Below are 21385 nucleotides of genomic sequence, written 5' to 3'. Positions count from 1 at the left end.
AAATATCGTTGTAATATCTCTTTATATTCGATGAATTATTCTGATACAATTCTACCCTTGAATCACGTTTACTAATTTTCTATCTTCATACTCGCAGAATCCATGCGCAAAGTAGTTTCATACAATTGCTATGCCATGAGCGCATAATTATTCTTTGTAGTACTCTCTCTGGTGGTTGTTAGAAAAAAGCTTCCGAGATTGTCTTGGTGCCGATTAGCCTGAGCATTGTTTGAAGAATTGTAATCTGAATATTGAGACTTATGACAAAAGATAACTGATACGAAATTGTACGATATATATATTGCTCCTTCTTACAAAAGGTATGTAACAATTTACATTATTTGACATTTGAGAATTAATGATATTCATCGATATATTGCGTAGTTGTTAATCAGAAGGGAACTTCCGAAAGACTGTATACGAACCTGCATTTAATAATCCAAGAGCCCCATTACTTCTTCGGAAGGTTAAACTTCATCAAAGCCAAATATCCGCTTGATCTGAGGTTTCCCGACTGATTATACAACGCTCCAAAAAATACTAGGCATTATATTTGTACAGATTAGCAGACTGTCGCAAAGCACGAGCCTGCAGACAAGAAGAATCATCACCTGATTTCATTCTAACAAGTAAAATTTCTGAATCATTTTGAGTGACTGAGTTATGACTGTGTTTCCTATTATGAATGATTGATTCCTCGAACGAATTGAGAACTACGTAACTACGTAATTACATAAATAGGAGGTAAAATTACATCGTTAATGTAGGCTCAATTTCACCATTGTAAGTTTGCAGTGCATGGGACTGCGTCTTTATATTTCTATAGATACTTTGTTCCTGGAACATTCCCTTTTTATCGATTTGACAAACGCTTCTAGACGATTTTAATTGATCAGTAACGTCAAGGACGTGGAGACGCTTCAGTACAGCTCAAATTAATGATGCAGGTAACGTTTATATCACCTGGTTATGCACCTAACGTGGCGTGAAGGCGGTCGTAAGTTGAATACAAACTTTCTACAGCCAGACCGGTGACGTTTCCCTTATAGTTATGTGGACAATTGTTACGGTTGCTCAGAATTCAAAATACTATACATAGAAGAAGTTTGAGGCCACCGTTCCAAGTAGTTTCCATCAGGGTGGAGTGATACATTGTCTTGATTAAGGCGTTTTACAACAGCAGCGTAAACATTAACCTACATAGAAACATAACAACGCAGACACATAGACCGAAATGTTTCATATCAGATGCGAACGGCTGTGAAGACTTCTCTCTCATGATTTTAAATTTGAATTCCCACACGTAGTAGGTATTTGTTCACAAATTATGCAGATATCTCCTCAAGGGTAATACTTGTATTTATCTTGTGGTCTGTATATGAGTAATGAACAAACAAAACAAAACGTAATGAAGACAGCAAAAAGTGATAATCATTAATCAGACAGTGATTTATTATTTATTTCGTAGATAGCTTGAATGGATATTCCAAAAGCCTCATTAGAAAACAGCCGCAATATTAGAAAGGTGTTACAACTTTTACACGAATTTACGGAACCGATGGATCCGCAAAGATGTTCTCCATGGTGGTACCCAAGGCTAAGTAACGACGTTGCAGGCAATGTAGGTGGGATCTGCGATGCAGTCGGTCCAGGGCACCCACGTGTTGTTCCAGCGGGACGGGCGTACCAGCTCCGGCTCCACAGGGTTGTCCTGTACAGGCAGCATGGGGTCCGAGAGCGCCTCCAGTCGCTCCAGAAGCGTGTCCAGCACGTCACTGGAGTTGTCCGAGGTACCGCCCTCGCACGGGTCCAGCACCAAGTTGAAGACGCACGCGCCGTCATGTGTCTGGGGGACGCACGCTGGCTCTTCCGGCCTGTCGGGACAGGACACAGTGGCCTCCGCTCGCAACCGCAGCATGTCTTCAGATGTGGATGTCGCCCCCAGTACGGAGGCCACGGCTCGTCCTGCCAGGCTGTTCGCCACCTGTTGTGGGTCGTACTGCGGCGTGTAGCGCGGATCCTCTGCTCCGCTCGCTCCGTAGTAGCTGTTGCTAGATGCTGGTCCTGCGGTATGGAAAAAACCAGCACTAAACGCTTGTATATTAACCGCCTCACTGCAGCACGGTATAGCCCTAAGTTCAACTACGCTATATTAACGTGAATATAGGGACCAACAGCGAGCACTAACTGAAACGTTTCTACCATGTAAGAGGAGCCGTCCAGAAAAGTGGAACCATCCTTCTAGGACGAAATGTCTCGAAAGATTCATTCCCACCCTCGTGACCTGTTGGACTATCGTGCTGGAGCACGTTACCTATCTCCCCCACAGAAACGTGCACGTATCAGTCGATGCAAGGGAGGCCCGTGAACTTGAGCGCTGAGATCCGCACGAATATGTGCTGAGAATGTAAATCACTCATTCCGAGAACAGCGGTATGAGCCATACGCATGGAAAACAGCGCGTCTTACCGCGAGAGACACACTACTGGCCATTAAAATTGCTACACCACGAAGATGACGTGCTCCAGACGCAAAATTAAACCGACAGCAAACAGATGCCGTGATATGCAAATGATTAGCTTTTCAGAGCTTTCACACAAGGTTGGCGCCGATGGCGACACCTACAACGTGCTGGCATGAGGAAAGTTTCCAACCGATTTCTCATACACAAACAGCAGTTAACCGGCGTTGCCTGGTGAAACACTGTTGTGATGCCTCTTGTATGGAGGAGAAATGCGTACCATCACGTTTCCGACTTTGATACAGGTCGGATTGTAGCATAACGCGATTGAGGTTTATCGTATCGCGACATTTCTGCTCGCGTTGGTCGAGATCCAATGACAGCAGAATATGGAATCGGTGGATTCAGGAGTGTAATACGGAACGCCGTACTGGAACCCAACGGCCTCGTATCACTAGCAGGGGAGATGACAGCTATCTTATCCGCATGGCTGTAACGGATCGTGCAGCCACGTCTCGATCCCTGAGTCAACAGTTGCACCAGCATGGACTATCAGCTCGGAGGCCATGGCTGCGGCTACCCTTGACGCTGCTTCACAGACAGGAGCACCTGCGATGGTGTACTCAACGACGAACCTGGGTGCACGATAGGCAAAACGTCATTATTTCGGATGAATCCAGGTTCTGTTTACAGCATCATGTTGGTCGCATCCGTGTTTGGCGTCATCGTGGAGGATGCACATCGTGTATTCGTCTTTGCCATACTGGTGTATCACTTGGCGTGATGGTATGGGGTGCAATTGGTTACACGTCTCGGTCACCTCTTGTTCGTATTGACGGCACTTTGAACAGTGGACGTTACATTTCAGATGTGTTACGATCACTTGCTCTATCTTTCATTCGATCCCTACAAAGGGATCAGCAGGATAACGCACGACCACATGTTGCAGGTCCTGTGCGGGCCTTTCGGGATACACAAAATGTTCGACTGCTGCCCTGGCCAGCACTTTCTCCAGATCTCTCACCAATTGAAAACGTCTGGTCAATGGTGGCCGAGCAACTGGCTCGTCACAATACGCTAGACACTACTCTTGATGAACAGTGGTATCGTGTTGAAGCTACATGGGCAGCTGTACCTGTACACGCCATCAAAGCCTGTTTGACTCACAAGGGGAGGCCGCCAATTGTGAAATTCAGATTTGATTCATACTGCGTATAATAAAAGCTCATGGCCACAGTTGTAATGCGGCAAAGCACCAAGATGCACTTCTCAGCCGTTGTCGAGAAAATCGACAGTTAAAAGAAACCGTTCCGGTGAAATACTCTCTTCGATTGACAATTTTCTACAGCGTCGTGGCGCAGCGGTAAGCGTTCGAGTTCGTAATCGGAAGGTAGCCGGATCGAATCTCGCGCCATGCAACTTTTTTTTTAGTATTTATTTTTTGTAATTCAAATGTATATACACGCACACACACACACACACACTCACACACACATATATATACACTCCTGGAAATTGAAATAAGAACACCGTGAATTCATTGTCCCAGGAAGTGGAAACTTTATTGACACATTCCTGGGGTCAGATACATCACATGATCACACTGACAGACACATAGGCACAGGCAACAGAGCATGCAGAATGTCGGCACTAGTACAGTGTATATCCACCTTTCGCAGCAATGCAGGCAGCTATTCTCCCATGGAGACGATCGTAGAGATGCTGGATGTAGTCCTGTGGAACGGCTTGCCATGCCATTTCCACCTGGCGCCTCAGTTGGACCAGCGTTCGTGCTGGACGTGCAGACCGCGTGAGACGACGCTTCATCCAGTCCCAAACATGCTCAATGGGGGACAGATCCGGAGATCTTGCTGGCCAGGGTAGTTGACTTACACCTTCTAGAGCACGTTGGGTGGCACGGGATACATGCGGACGTGCATTGTCCTGTTGGAACAGCAAGTTCCCTTGCCGGTCTAGGAATGGTAGAACGATGGGTTCGATGACGGTTTGGATGTATCGTGCACTATTCAGTGTCCCCTCGACGATCACCAGTGGTGTACGGCCAGTGTAGGAGATCGCTCCCCACACCATGATGCCGGGTGTTGGCCCTGTGTGCCTCGGTCGTATTCAGTCCTGATTGTGGCGCTCACCTGCACGACGCCAAACACGCATACGACCATCATTGGCACCAAGGCAGAAGCGACTCTCATCGCTGAAGACGACACGTCTCCATTCGTCCCTCCATTCACGCCTGTCGCGACACCACTGGAGGCGGGCTGCACGATGTTGGGGCGTGAGCGGAAGACGGCCTAACGGTGTGCGGGACCGTAGCCCAGCTTCATGGAGACGGTTGCGAATGGTCCTCGCCGATACCCCAGGAGCAACAGTGTCCCTAATTTGCTGGGAAGTGGCGGTGCGGTCCCCTACGGCACTGCGTAGGATCCTACGGTCTTGGCGTGCATCCGTGCGTCGCTGCGGTCCGGTCCCAGGTCGACGGGCACGTGCACCTTCCGCCGACCACTGGCGACAACATCGATGTACTGTGGAGACCTCACGCCCCACGTGTTGAGCAATTCGGCGGTACGTCCACCCGGCCTCCCGCATGCCCACTATACGCCCTCGCTCAAAGTCCGTCAACTGCACATACGGTTCACGTCCACGCTGTCGCGGCATGCTACCAGTGTTAAAGACTGCGATGGAGCTCCGTATGCCACGGCAAACTGGCTGACACTGACGGCGGCGGTGCACAAATGCTGCGCAGCTAGCGCCATTCGACGGCCAACACCGCGGTTCCTGGTGTGTCCGCTGTGCCGTGCGTGTGATCGTTGCTTGTACAGCCCTCTCGCAGTGTCCGGAGCAAGTATGGTGGGTCTGACACACCGGTGTCAATGTGTTCTTTTTTCCATTTCCAGGAATATATATATATATATATATATATATATATATATATATATATATATATATATATATATAATTCCCAGCAATTAGTTGCAACAATTATGCATATGATAAGTTGTTGAAAGTCGTTTGTCGTGGAAAAACTGGCGACTTCGAACATCATTATGTTTTCCGCAAACAAAGTTGTATTTCACAAATGTTATTAATTGTCTTCATAATGTTCACCATGTATAGTTAACGGAAGACGTAGAAACAATATTCCCAAACGAATACGTATAGTGTAAGTCAAACGTTCGAATTAGAAGAGACTCCACGAACACAAATTTGCTGTGGCAGGTATGCTCGTTACACTTGAAGGACAGATGTTGAATGGGCCGAAACGAGCCGCCGCATAACAGCGTAGTTGCCTGCTAACTTCAAAAGAAGGTTGATGCGGTCCCTAGCGCAACTTATGACATCGTCGAAAACCAGTGCGTACGTGAGAGCTTTGGTACACCCTGTTAAACAAACTGAAGCATGGGATTCGGCAACGGAAGATCACAAAATTTGTTTCCCGGAAAGAGACGGCTACCCAAGACGAAATTTTGGCAGCAGCGGACACATTTCGGATCCAGACGCGAACGTTGATAACTAACTTCGACAAATATTTCATAATTAATACTGATCAAACATGTACGTAAAGAGCTGTTCACAAATGTCATATGACATGATGATAGAATATGATAATCTGATATATGATAGACAACACAGATTTCGTATACTTCTTATATAAACGAAATTTTTATATTTTGTTTGTCAGGGTGCCAGTACCAGTCCACGTTTAACAGAACTCTCACCGAAAAAGGGTCAAAGGCTGTCCTGGTAACCCGACACGACATGAACAAGGTGACGCAATCGTACACGGCACAATATTCAATCACGATGTCTGGACGAGTCTTTCCCCTTGTTTTCGTATGCCTCCAAGAGTCCACAGGTATGTTTGGACCCAGATTACAGAAGACAGTCGACGAGTATGCCAAGAAGTATACCAACGTTGTTATTACATCCTCCAAATCCGGTAAACTAACAACGGGTTTTTCATGGCCTTCTTGCGTGATGCTTTGCAACCATACGTACAAAAGAAAGAATTTCTCCTTCTGATCGACTCTTGGGGTGGGCAAACGAACCCGGCGTTATACGATGAGATGTTCCAGGACGATAAGAAGTTACCAACGTGCACTATAAAAGTCATTCCTCCAAAGCGCACTCCCCTCGTCCAGCCGTGTGACGTGTATTTTTACCGGCAGGTAAAAAATTTGATCAAGCGCCTTCAAAATTGTACTTTTTTAATCGAGCGAAGCCGTGACATCAACTCCAGAGACGATTGTATAAAAATCCAATCCATCGTCCACCAGCAATTGTCTACTCCGATTTTTGCCGAGATGATACGATACGCGTGGTATGCATCAAACCTAACGAACAAGTTTTCAGAATGTCAATCAGGTGTGTTTCCCAACAGATAATTTAAAAAACAATTGTTCTTGTAAAAACGCATCGTTTATCAGATGTGCTCGATGTCGTGCTGTTTTCTGCTTTCCATGTTTCTATGATAACTATCACTCTGGTTCGTGCAACACTCCAGCTACTTCTGGTCACTAATTGTTAATTATGTGCGAGTGTATACCGAACTTATCAACAAATTGTATCCACTTGAATATTATTTGTGATATTGTGTTTTATTTCAAGTATTATTTTTCCACGACAAACTACTTTCAACAACTTATTACATGCATAATTGTTGCAACTGATTGCCGGGAATTATAAATATATATATATATATATATATATATATATATATATATATATATATATATATATATATATGTATATATGAATTACAATAAACAAATAATAAAAAGAAAGTTGTCTGGCGGGAGATTCGTCCGGCTACCTTCCGATTATGAACCCGAGCGCTTACCGCTGCGCCACGACGCTGTAGTAAATTATAAATCGTAGAGAGTATTTCACCGCAACGGTTTCTTTTAACTGTCGATTTTCTCGACAACGGCTGAGAAGTGCATCTTGGTGCTTTGCCACATTACACCTGTGGCCATGATCTTTTATTATGCGCAGTATGAATTGAATCTGAATTTCACAATTGGCGGCCTCCCCTTGTCAGTGCCCAGGTGTATCAAGGCCGTTATTAGGACCAGCGGTGGTTGTTTTGGGTACTGATTTCTCAGGATCTATGCACCCAAATTGCGTGAATAGTATAATATATTAGTCCGATGAATACCCATTTACCATCTGCATTTCTTCTTGGTGTAGCTATTTTAATGGCCAGTAGTGTATTTGACGATCTAACAGACGAAATTTGGTAACGTGAAGAAACAAAAATCGATATAAACGGACCAAAAACACAGAGTCCAGTGCTGTGAATAATTGCCATATTTCCTTTTGCATAAAATAATTTTTCTGTCTGAACAACAAACTACGAAACTACAGTGTGAAAAACTACAAGTAAAGTTACATGATAGTCGTTTTAACAACAGCCGGCCCTCGACTTTCTGAACCAACATGCAGGCCTATGTTTCAGTATGCGTGGCAAAAGGAAGGCAATGACAATGGCGCCCCAATATAATATTTGAAATTGTAATTAGTTTGGCTTTTGATATTGAACGACTGGTACGCACAATTGGTGCTCAATGTGAAAAAATGGCTTTAATCAGATATACATTACGTTGTTTCCCACTTTGCTTCGACCAGTTCATCGCAATCTCACACCTACACTTTCAGCTCTGAATAGCCATGCAGCGCTATGAGTTCGGTGTAAAACGTCTCTCGTTCAGATAGCGTATGTTACGCAGAGGGAACTACGAGAGTAAGTGACGACTTGAAATGTGTGTGTTTTTGGTCCTATTATATCGATATTATGTTCCTCCGCACTACCAAGATTCTTCTATTATACCTTGAACTGAAAATCATTCAAATATCTCTAGTGGTAAGACGCATAGTTTTGCATGCGATCGCCTCATACCAATGTTTTTGGGATAAAGCTATGTATATTTCAAGAACATTTTCGTGCGGTTCTGAGCAATCGAGGTCACGTATTTCCTTCCTCAGAGTCAAAATTCACACACCAAAGGAGACGCGGCACAAGAGAATTGTCCAAATAGGACGGAAATCGGTAGAGACAAATGATCTTAATATCAGGAAAGATGAACGATTTATTGAAGAGAAAGAGCTTCACAAATTCCAAGTCAGTAACACGTTGGTCCACGTCTGTCCATTACGCCGATGACATTGTAATTGTGTCAGAGACAGCAAAGGACTAGGAAGAGCAGTTGAACGGAATGGACAGTGTCTTGAAAGTAGGATATTAGATGAACATCAACAAAAGCAAAACGAGGATAATGGAATGTAGTCGAATTAAGTCGGCCGATGCTGAGGGAATTAGATTAGGAAATGGGACAATTAAAGTAGTAAAGCTGTTTTGCTATTTGGGGAGCAAAATAACTGATTATTGTCGAAGTATAGAAATAAAATGTAGACCGGTAATGGCAAGGAAAGCGTTTCTGAAGAAGACAAATTTGTTAACATAGAGTATAGATTTAAGTGTCAGAAAGTCGTTTCTGAAAGTATTCGTATGGAGTGTAGCCATGTATGGAAGTGAAACATGGACGATAAATAGTTTGGACAGGAATAGCTATCGAAATGTGGTGCTACAGAAGAATGCTGAAGATTAGATGGGTAGACCACATAACTAATGAGGAGGTATTGAATAGAATTGGGGAGAAGAGGAGTTTGTGGAACAACTTGACGAGAAGAAGGGACCGGTTGGTAGGACATGTTCTGAGGCATCAAGGGATCACAAATTTAGTGTTGGAGGGTCGCGTGGAGGGTAAAAATCGTAGAGGGAGACCAAGAGATGAATACACTAAGCAGATTCAGAAGGATGTAGGTTGCAGTAGGTACTGGGAGATGAAGAAGCTTGCACAGGATAGGGCAGCTTGCACAGGATAGGGTAGCATGCATCAAACCAGTCTCAGGACTGAAGACCACAACAACAACAACATTAAGATTGGCATAGACGGTGTTGTTGGATATCCCCCTGATATCATACTAAATCCTGTCTAATTGTTGCGTTAGATCGTGAAATCCCGAGCTGTTTGAAGCGGTCTGGCTCATTACACTCCAAATGTTCTGAACTGGGGAGCGATTCGAGGACCTTGATGGCCAAGGTCCACGAAGAGAAGCATTACAAACTTTCGACGTGTGCAAGCGGACATTATCTTGCTGAAATGCAGGCCCAGTATGACTTTCTTTAAAAGGCAACGAAAGGGGGCAGGGAATATCGTCCGTGCCGTAACAGTACCGCAGGAGACAACCAAAGGTGTCTTATTGTCAAATAAAGTACACCAGACCATCCCTCTTGATTCTCGGGCCATATGGTGGACGAAAGAAAGGTTCGTGACCGACCGCTGTCCAGAGCGTTTCCATACGCGTCTACGCTCTGGAATCTGATTGACTGAAGCAAAATTGCCCTCAGAGATGAGTCTCACATCGACCTGAGCCCTGATGACCGACGAAGACGTGTCTGGGGAAGCGCTAGACAGCAATGGATTTCCAACCTGACTGTCGGCCCCCATACTGCTGCACAGCAAGAAATGACGGTCAGGAGTGTCATTTAATCTGACACCAGGACTCATTTGGTTGTCATCCACGTCACCCTCACAGCACAACTGTAGGTCGACAATATCCTGTGCACCGTTTTGTTACCCTTCAGGGCAGGCCCATCCTGGGATTATATTTCAGCAAGATAATTTCTGCCTGCACTCAGCTGATTTTCATGTTGTCAAAATCTATCTTGCTCAACAAGGTCCCCAGATCTCTCTCCATTCGGGACGATTATGGGCACACGACTCAAGCAGCTCGGGATTTTGATGAACTAACTCGGAAATTGAACAGAATTTGGCATGAGATCCCCCAGAAAGACATAAAACAACTCTAGCAGTCACTGTCAAGCGGAGTAACTGCTTACATAAGAGCTTGTGGTGGAGCAACTCGTTACTGACTTGCTCAGTTTGTGAATCACTGTCCCTTGAAATAATCATCCATCTCTTCCGAACTGTAATCTTTTTAAGTTTGTTGTAGATGTACTTCACATCTAACGATTCCTGTCCCACACTGATAATTCCTTCGTGGGTGGTGATTTCGGGGCGGCAAGACACTAAACTAAAACCAAGCGCCAGTACGGCTGCTTCTTCCTTATGTTACTCATCAATTTATGTGATCGCTGTTTGCGAAGGACCAGTCGTATGGGGACAACGCAACAGTTATGGGAGCAATCAGCCACTACCAACAAATGACCAGCTGTCTGTTCACCTTCAGACTCATCTCTCTCTGCCCTGTGACAGACCAGTTCCCCTCACCTTTGACGAGCTTCCAGTCGCCAACCCTGATGGCAGCCGTCGCGTCGTCGTCATTGCGGTTGATCAGGACCTCAGTGCGTGGCCAGTCGCTGGCAGTGACGAGCGCATCCCATGTGTTCATTCCGTCCAGATCCGTAGGTAGGTCCGTCAGGTTTCCTCCTAAATATCAACATACATCATCACTCTGTACAACACTGGCACAACAACCTGGCTAGATTATATTTTCTGAACTTTGCATCATCCACACCTGGGGTAGCTTATGTACGTTGGTTTCTCTGTCTTTAGGTGCATGGAATACTTTCCGGGACAGGTTTGTTTTGATCATCCTTATAGGTCTCGGAAATCTTACGTAATTTTGTCTCTGCACTGACGAACGAAAGTGAACAATCTTTTACTGTAGCACGTGTGAGCGGTGTGTTTCTGAACTACTTGCCGTGTGGCGCACTCACCAGCAGCAGCGTAGAGCGTGGGCAGCCAGTCGCTGATGTGCATCAGCTCGTTGGACACCCTGGGCGCGCTCTGCAGCAGTGGACTCCACACGAGGGCCGCCCCCCGGACGCCGCCCTCCCACAGTGAACCCTTTAACTGAGGCAGAAGGACGCAAAACACAGCATTGCATCTCACTCTCATAACTGAGTACTGAAGTAGATATGTAGATACATCGGTGAGCTAAAAAATATATGAACACAAGAATTATAGCGTATTGATTCACCACTGGGACGCAACACAGAAGCAGTTCTGCGTTTCATTGAGTCAACAAGTCCTTGATAGGTTTCCGAATGGAACTGACAACAGGCGCAATGCACAAATCGCGCCGCTCCTGAAATTTTTGGACCGGATGTTTATAGTCGCGCAAACCCTCCTTGACAAACAAAAATCACACGAAGCGAAATGTACTGTGAGGAGGGCTTTGCGAGAGGCGTTCAACGAATTCGAAAGTAAAGTTCTATGTACTGACTTGGCAGAAACTCCTAAGAAATTTTGGTCTGATGACAAAGCGGTAGGTGGATCCAAACAAAATGTCCAGACACTCTGTGACCAAAATGGTACTGAAACAAAGGATGACAGACTAAAGGCCGAAATACTAAATGTCTTTCTCCAAAGCTGTTTCACAGAGTAAGACTGTTCTGTAGTTCCTTCTCTAGATTATCGCATAGATGACAAAATGGTAGATATCGAAATAGATGACAGAGGGATAGAGAAACAATTAAAATCGCTAAAAAGAGGAAAGGCCGCTAGACCTGTTGGAATACCAGTCCGATTTTACACAGAGTACGCGAAAGATCTTGGCCCCCTTCTTGCAGTGGTGTCCCGTAGGTCTCTAGAAGAGCGTAGCGTTCCAAAGGATTGGAAAAGGGCACAGGTCATCCCCGTTTTCAAGAAGGGATGTCGAACAGATGTGCAGAACTATAGACCTATATCTCTAACGTCGATCAGTTGTAGAATTTTGTAACAAGTATTACGTTCGAGTATAATGACTTTTCTGGAGACTAGAAATCTACTCTGGAGGAATCAACATGTGTTTCGAAAAAGACGGTCGTGTGAAACCCAGCTCGCGCTATTCGTCCACGAGACTGGGAGGGCCATAGACACGGGTTCACAGGTAGATGCCGTGTTTCTTGAGTTCCGCAAGGCGTTCGATACAGTTCCCGACAGTAGTTTAATGAACGAAGTAAGAGCATATGGACTATCAGACCAATTGTGTGATTGGATTGAAGAGTTTCTAGATAACACAACGCAGTATGTCATTCTCAATGGAGAGGAGTCTTCTGAAGTAAGAGTGATTTCAGGTGCGCCGCAGGGGAGTTTCCTAGGACCGTTTCTATTTACATTATATTAGTTACGCGCTATTCACAATATACGTAAATGACCTTCTGGATAACATCGGAAGTTCACTGAAGCTTTTTTCGGATGATGCTGTAGTGTATCGAGTGGTTGTAACAATGGAAAATTGTACTGAAGTGCAGGAGGATCTGCAACAAATTGACGAATGGCAATTGAACCTCAATACATACAAAGAGAGATCCTTTATCATTTAGCGACTATATAGCAGATCAGCAACTGAAGCAGTTAATTCCATAAATTACCTGGGAGTAGGCATTAGGAGTGATTTAAAATGGAAAGACCATATGAAACTAATTGTCGGTAAAGCAGATGCAAGACTGTGATTCATTGGAACAATCCTAAGGAAATGCTGTCCGAAATGAAAGGAAGTAGGTTGCAGTACACTTGTTCTCCCACTGCTTGATTACTGCTCACCAGTATGGGATCCGTACCAGATAGGGTTGAATAGAAGAGATAATCGAACGGAGAGCAGCGCGCTTTACAGGATCATTTAGTAATCGCGAAAGCGTTACGGAGATGATAGATAAACTCCAGTGTTGAAGTTTTGAGAACATACCTTCACCGAGGATTCAAGCAGTATATTGCTCCCTCCTACGTATATCGCGCGAAGAGACCATGAGGATAGAATCAGCGAGATTAGAGCCCACACAGAGGCATACCGATATTCTTTCGTTCCACGAACAATACGAGACTGGAATAGAATGAGGAACCGATAGAGGTACTCAAGCTACCCTCCGCCACAGGCCGTCAGTGGCTTGCGGAGTATTGATGTAGATGTAGATGTAGATGTAGATGAAGGACAGAAGTATCCCTTCTGGTTCAGACCAGGTGAGTCAGGTTGCGAAGAAATAAACCTGAGTACACTATCATGCTCTTCAAACCAGCGCAGTACGATTCTACCCTTCTAACACGGACACCCATACTAGTCTAATAGATGCCATCGCCGTCGGAGAAACCACCAAGCATGAAGAAATGCAAGTGGTTCGCAGCAGCCTTCCGGTAGTCCACAGCCGTCGTGGTGCCATCAGTTACAACCGTAAGATCAGTGGAGGTCCAGGTGAAAGGTCTACACCGGAGCTCTGCATCTTTCGAGCAGAGGTTGGCCTGCATAACGACATATCTGAGCACAACATTCGATCTGGTGTAAAAAGAAACGTGATTCATTTGGACAGACGACATGATTACGTATATACGAGGTGTGGCTAGAAAAAAACCGGACTAGTACTGGTGAAACAATAAAACGAATGCAATAAGGCTGAAAGTCGCGTGGCCTGTCACGTGACTCTCGCTCCGCCTACTGCTCGAGTTTCATCTGCCTGCTGCACTCAGTCTGCCCGTGGCGTCTGTTTTAAGTAGTTGACGTTTTGTCTGTGCGTCGGAAAATGTTGAGTGTACAGAAAGAACAGCGTGTTAACATCAAATTTTGTTTCAAACTAGGAAAATCTGCAAGTGAAACGTTTGTAATGTTACAACAAGTGTACGGCGATGATTGTTTATCGCGAACACAAGTGTTTGAGTGGTTTAAACGATTTAAAGATGGCCGCGAAGACACCAGTGATGACACTCGCACTGGCAGACCATTGTCAGCAAAAACTGATGCAAACATTGAAAAAATCGGTAAACTTGTTCGACAAGATCGCCGTTTAACAATCAGAGCAGTGTCTGAGTTAACAGGAGTTGACAAGGAAAGTGTCGAACAAGTTTACCGATTTTTTCAATGTTTGCATCAGTTTTTGCTGAGAATGGTCTGCCAGTGCGAGTGTCATCACTGGTGTCTTCGCGGCCATCTTTAAATCGTTTAAACCACTCAAACCCTTGTGTTCGCGATAAACAATCATCGCCGTACACTTGTTGTAACATTACAAACGTTTCACTTGCAGATTTTCCTAGTTTGAAACAAAATTTGATGTTAACACGCTGTTCTTTCTGTACACTCAACATTTTCCGACGCACAGACAAAACGTCAACTACTTAAAACAGACGCCACGGGCAGACTGAGTGCAGGGGGCAGAGGAAACTCGAGCAGTAGGCGGAGCGAGAGTCACGTGACAGGCCACGCGACTTTCAGCCTTATTGCATTCGTTTTATTGTTTCACCAGTACTAGTCCGGTTTTTTTCTAGCCGCACCTCGTACATGGTAGAATATCGTTGACCCTGTACGAACTGCAATCGTAATTTTACGGTGATGTTACGTCAGCATGGGAATTCGCAGTCGCTGAACAGTTTGCTCCGAAAAACTTCAGCCTACAACAGCAATCCACATCACTTCCGCCACAGGTCGCGACTTATCCTGCTCTGCTGAGCGGCCGAGCTTCCGATATGTACGTTCTGTGATCAGTCGTGGACGTCCAATAATCTGTCCACTGTTGATGCTTTCGCTGCCCATCAGTCGATTTCCACGTCAGCAGTACGCGAACACCCGACCTGCTGCGGTCTCCGAGTAAGCTCTATTCCCAGCCTTGTGTCGTCACGTTCTGCCCCTTGTCAAAGTTGCTTATGTCGGCGGATTTTCCCATTTACTGCCCGTGTGGTCGCTAGAATAATTTACCATTTCCTTACCCTGTGACGTGTCCGCAACGCCATCGGTATCGTGGTGGCCAGTGGTCATAATTCCAGGAGGTTACAACGAAAGTGCAGCTCTCACTGGGCTCCTGCATGGGCTGCGAAACTAACAAGGGGAGGCCGCCAATTCTGAAATTCAGATTCGATTCATACTGCGCATAATAAAAGCTCATAGCCAGAGGTGTAATGTGGCAAAGCACCAAGATGCACTTCTCAGCCGTTGTCGAGAAAATCGACAGTTAAAAGAAACCGTTGAGGGGAAATACTCTCTACGAGTTGTAATTTTCCACAGCGCCGTGGCGCAGCGGTAAGCGCTCGGGTTCGTAATCCGAAGGTCGCCGGATCGAATCTCGCGCCATGCAACTTTTTTTTAGTATTTGTTATTTGTAATTAAAAAGTATATATATATATATATATATATATATATATATAATAACAAATACTAAAAAAAGTTGCATGGCGCGAGATTCGATATATATATATATATATTCAACAACTTATTATATGCATAATTGTTGCAACTGATTGCCGCGAATTTTATATATATATATATATATATATATATATATATATATATATATATATATATATCAGTTGCAACAATTATGCATATAATAAGTTGTTGAAAGTCGTTTGTCGTGGAAAAACTGGCGACATCGAACATGATTATGTTTTCTGCAAACAAAGCTGTATTTCACAAATGTTATTAATTGTCTTCATAATGTTTACACGTGTAGTTAACGGAAGACGTAGAAACGATATTCCGAAACGAATACGTATAGCGTAAGTCAAACGTTCGAATTAGAGGCCCCATTATATATATATATATATATATATATATATATATATATATATATATATATATATATATATATATATATATCTGAATTACAAAAAACAAATACCAAAAATAAATTGCATGGCGCGAGATTCGATCCGGTGGCCTTTGGATTACGAACCCTAGCGCTTACCGCTGCGCCACAACGCTATGGGAAGTTGTATATCGTAGAGAGTATTTCACCGCAACGGTTTCTATTAACTGTCGATTTTCTCGACAACGGCTGAGTAGTGCATCTTGGTGCTTTGCCACATTACACCTCTGGCCATTAGCTTTTATTATGCGCAGTGTGAATCGAATCTGAATTTCACTATTGGCGGCCTCCCCTTGTAAGTAGATACGCTTATGCGTTATTGTGGAAACGACTTATGCTGGAAAACAACAAAAAAATAATCCGTCTGACGGTGTTGATGCAGCGTATTTACAGCGTTGTTCGACTTCGATGCGGATGTACAAGCACCGACATGTAGACGAGGGATTAGAGTGGCATTTGTCTTTCCGTCGGACGTGTGGTAAATGCGGTAACGTCAACTACGGTGACGTCATTACCAAACGCGTCCAAACAGGACCAACGTGTCGTTATTCTTTTCTTGGCAGCCGAAGGACGAACACTGGTAGACAGCCATCGAAAAGTGAAGAATCTGTATAGGGCAGCATGTCTGCAGAAAACGACAGTTTTGCGGAATGCAGTGCCAAGTTCCGTGTTCCTGCTTCATGATATCGAACGACCCAACATCGCAGCGCATATACCAGCGCAAACGGGAGCTCACGTTCTACAGCCCTGCTGTCCGCCCATGCGATTATCACACCTTCCGTCCCTTAAAAAGGGCCTAGAAGGGTTTAAGATTACTGTGGAGGATATTCAGCAGGAAGATACGGACTTTTTCACGCAGCTGGAAGCGGTGTTTTTTCAAACTGGTATCGTCACGCAGGTGTGTCCATGGGATGATTGTCTCAATGCTGACGGCAATTTTGCCCGATTGGCGTACCGATCCTAGACCAACAACCTTCAACAGAAACTTTTTGATCACTCCTTATATTTTCGCTCATGTTTGTATAAAAGGGATTTTGAGAAAGCAGTACTTGCTAGGAACTAACAACAGCACTGACAGTCATTAATAATGATAATATTAATTTAAATAATATAATAATGAAGGATTCGCTAACGCTTCGATTCATGCATTCGGAACTGGAAAATTAAGAAATTGCCTTTGCTAATGAGGTGGGAAGAAACAATGCAAATGCTATCGAGTGTGACTTCCCTCAATACGTAATGTTAATTCTTATACTATATGAAAGGTAAAACATTCCTTCGTCTTCACTTAAAACTTCCGGGCTGATAGGCCGTGGTCGAAGTATAAAACTCTCTCCTGACGTTTCGTCTCCGACTGCGGGAGACATCCTCGTAGGTAAAGCGGCACTTTACCTCCGAGGATGTCTCCCGCAGTCGGAGACGAAACGTCAGGAGAGAGTTTTATACTTCGACCACGGCCTATCAGCCCGGAAGATTTAAGTGAAGACAATACCGGCCGTGAAAGCTTACACTGTATGATTCCTACGTCTACATATAAATCTACATTATTACTCTGAAATTCAAAGTTGAGTGTCGGACGAAGGGTTCATAGAAACATATTTAAGCTACTTCTCTACCACTCCACTATCGAACAGCGCGGGGGGAAAACGAAACCTTAAATCTTTCCGTGCGAGCACTGATTTCTCTGATCTTATTATTACGACCATTTCTCCCTACGTATGTGGGTACTAACAAAATATTTTCACATTCTGAGCGGAAAGATGCTGATTAAAATTTCATGAGAATGTCCCGCGCAGCGAAAAACGCATTTGTTTTGACGCCCGCCAACCTAATTATTGTATTGTAATCTCTCACCTATTTCGCGATAATGCAAAACGAGCTGCGTTTTGACCTTTTTCGATGTGCTCCGTCAGTACTACCTATTGCGGATGCTACACCGCACAGCAATACTCCACTAGAGGATGAACAAGCGTGGTGTAAGCATTTTCTAATTGAACTGCCAATAAACTGCAGTCTTTGGTCTACTTTCCCCACAAAATTATCCACACACATCAAAACAATTTGGCATCACCTCGGTTCCGAGAGTTCCGGAACCAGTACAGAAAATTGGAATAGAGATATCAACATAAACATCATTTCCGCAATTTTTATTGCTCATCAAAACCACACTTTACATGATGTACCAACATACAGTGAGACCCTCAGAGGTGGTGTTCCAGATTACTGTACACACCGGTACCTCTAACACCCAGTAGCACGTCCTCTAGCATTGGATCATGCCTGTATTCGTCGTGGCATACTATCCACAAGTCCCACTCCTCAATGGCGATTCGGCGTGGATCCCTCAGAGTGGTTGGTGTGTCACGTCGTCCAAAAATAGCCTTTTTCAGTCTGTCCCAGGCATGTTCAATAGCTTTCATCTCTGGAGAACATGCTGGGTACTCTAATCGAGAGATGTCGTTATTCTGAAGAAAGTCATTCACAAGATGTTCAAGTTGTCCATAAAGACGAATGCCTTGCCAATATTCTGCCGATATGGTTGCACTCTCTGTCGGAGGATGGCATTCACGTATCGTACAGCCATTATGGCGCCTTCCATGACCACCATCGGCGTACGTCGAGCCCACATAATGCCACCCCAAAACATCAGGAAACCTCCACCATGCTGCACTCGCTAGACAGTGTGCCTAAGGCATTCAGTCTGACCGGGTTGCCTCCAAACACGTCTCCAACGATTGTCTGGTTGAAGGCATATGCGACACTCATCGGTAAAGAGAACGTGATGCCAGTCCTGAGCGGTCCATTTGGCATGTTATTGGGCCCATCTTTACCATGCTGGTTGCAAAGATGAACCTAGCCATGGACGTCGGGAGTGAAGTTGCGCATCATGAAGCCTACTGCGCACCGTTTGAGTCTTAACCGACGTCCTGTGGCTCCACGAAAAGCATTATTCAACATGGTGGCGTTGCTGTCAGGGTTCTTCCGAGCCATACTCCACAGGTAGCGGTCATCCGCTGTAGTAGTAGCCCTTGGGCGGCCTGAGCGAGGCATGTCATCGACAGTTCCTCTCTCTCTCTCTGTATCTCCTCTATGTCCGAACAACATCGTTTTGGTTCATTCCGAGGCGCCTGGACTCTTCCCTTGTTGAGAGCCATTCCTGGCTCAAGGTAACAATGCGAACGCGATCGAATCGCGGTCTAGCATGGTTGAACTAGAGACGAGCCATGTACTGCCTTCGTGGTGGAACGACTGTTGGCTGTCGGACCCCCTCCGTCTAATAGGCGCTGCTCACGCGTGGTAGTTTACATCTTTGTGCAGGTTTAGTGACAACTCTGAACAGACAAAGTGACTATGTCTGTGGTTCAATATCCTCAGTCAGTGTCTATCAACAGGAGTTCTGGGAGATGGCGTGATGCAAAACTTTTTTTGGTGTGTGTATATAATCATTCCCGTTCACGTTGTTCATAATTGTTGTCCCTAAGTATTTAGCTGAATTTACGGCCTTCGGATTTGTGTGATTTATCGCGTGACCGGAATTTAGCGTCATATTGATGACTTCACATTTTTCATTATTTGGAGTTAATTGCCACTTTTCGCTTCATACAGGTATCTTGTCTAAATCATTTTCGAACTGGGTTCTACTATCTGATGATTTTACAAAACGGTAAATGACCGCACCATCTGCAAGAAATCTAAGATGGTCACTCACATTGTCTTCTAAATCCTTTATGTAGATCAGAATAGCAGAGGGCCTATAACACTCTTTTGCGGTACACCAGATGTTGTTTCTATTTTAGTTGGAAATTTTTCCGTCAGTTATTAAGAACGGTGGGTGACCTTTCTGGGAGGAAATCAGGAGTCCAGTCACACAACTGAAGAGATACACCACAGGCACGCAGTTTGATTAGAAAACTCTTGTGAGGAACGATGTGAAAAGCCTTCTGGAAGCCTATAAATGTGGAATCAATTTGACGTCCCCTGTCGACGGCACTCAATACTTCGTGAGAATGAAGAACTATCTGTTTTTCACAAGAACGGTATTTGTCAAAAAAAAATATTTCTTCGAGGTGACTCATAATGCTCGAGCACAGTGTATCTACCATAATAATACTACAAATCGACGTCAGTGATGTGGATCTGAAGTTAGGTGGATTACTCCCATCTCCTTTGTCGCGGACTGATGTGACTTGTACAACTGTCCAGTCTCTGTTTACTGATCTTTTTACGAGCGAGCAGTTGTATATGATTGCTAAGTATGAGCTATCGTATCACCATACTCTGGACCGGAAGCCTTGCGTTTCTAATGTTTTAAGCTGCTTCGCTACTCCAAGGCTATCTGCTTCTAAGTCACTCTAGTTGGCAGTTGTTCTTTATCTGTATTCTGGAATATCTTTTGTGAGGGAATTTCGGATAACCATGTTTAGTAAGTCTGCTTCACTGGTGCCGTCATCAGTAACATCACCTATGTTACAGCACAGTGGCCTCTTGCCACTGGTGTACATTACATACGACCAGAATCTCTTTGGATTTTCTGCCAGATTTCTGGACAGAGTTTTGTTGTCGAAAGTATTTAAAGCATCTCGCACTGAAGTTCGCTCTAAATTTCGAGCTTCTGCAAAATTTCGCCAGTATTTGGGATCTTGTGTCGTATCCTGCCACTCGCCTAATATAGGGTGCCTAGGAAGCTGTTTTCTCTGATCGCCAGACAACAATTCAAGCAAATCTTATTAATGGAGTTTACTACAGCAAGTTGAATTGACAATACTTAACTTTGCATATTCACAAAGAGGTGTCGCAAGCAAATGGCGACATGGACGTAATCACTGTCCTTTGGTACATACAACTTCAATGCAAGCCAAACGCAATAGTTCATAAGTCACGGCTACAGCGTTCTGATGACGGCTCGTCTCCTAGTGCGGCCGCTGGTAGGAGGAGCGGCGCTTATATTTTCGTCGTATAGATGCCTCTCCTGTCGTGGTGTCGTCCTAGCCAGCGTACTATTGGCTGACGTCGTCTCACAGCCCTCCCTTTTGTAACGTTCCAGGCCGACGTGTCGGCACCGAAATAACGCCGAAATATCTTGCGTTCTTTTAAATTTGGCATGCTTTTTTTGTTGCTTCTGCAATAATGTTCTGACCTGTTTTGTGTATCATGTGGGATCAATACCAGCTCTTATTAATATACACTCCTGGAAATTGAAATAAGAACACCGTGAATTCATTGTCCCAGGAAGGGGAAACTTTATTGACACATTCCTGGGGTCAGATACATCACATGATCACACTGACAGAACCACAGGCACATAGACACAGGCAACAGAGCATGCACAATGTCGG

General features: G+C 44.6%; 1 protein-coding gene across 1 annotated transcript in view; it reads right to left on the bottom strand.

The window, feature by feature from the left end:
* Positions 1 to 1454: 1454 nt before the first annotated feature.
* LOC126251780 (arylsulfatase B-like) overlaps positions 1455 to 21385 on the bottom strand; it is a 128606-nt gene continuing 108675 nt past the window's right edge. Inside the window, exons 7-9 of the mRNA XM_049952402.1 lie at positions 11220 to 11355; positions 10771 to 10929; positions 1455 to 2064 (exon numbers count right to left, since the gene is read on the bottom strand). Coding sequence (XP_049808359.1) covers positions 1598 to 2064; positions 10771 to 10929; positions 11220 to 11355 — 762 coding nt within the window. The 3' untranslated portion in view covers positions 1455 to 1597. The remainder of the gene's footprint in view (positions 2065 to 10770; positions 10930 to 11219; positions 11356 to 21385) is intronic.

Source organism: Schistocerca nitens, chromosome 4, assembly GCF_023898315.1.
Source record: "Schistocerca nitens isolate TAMUIC-IGC-003100 chromosome 4, iqSchNite1.1, whole genome shotgun sequence".
Classification (NCBI taxonomy): domain Eukaryota; kingdom Metazoa; phylum Arthropoda; class Insecta; order Orthoptera; family Acrididae; genus Schistocerca; species Schistocerca nitens.
This window is presented reverse-complemented; position numbering and strand designations above follow the sequence as displayed.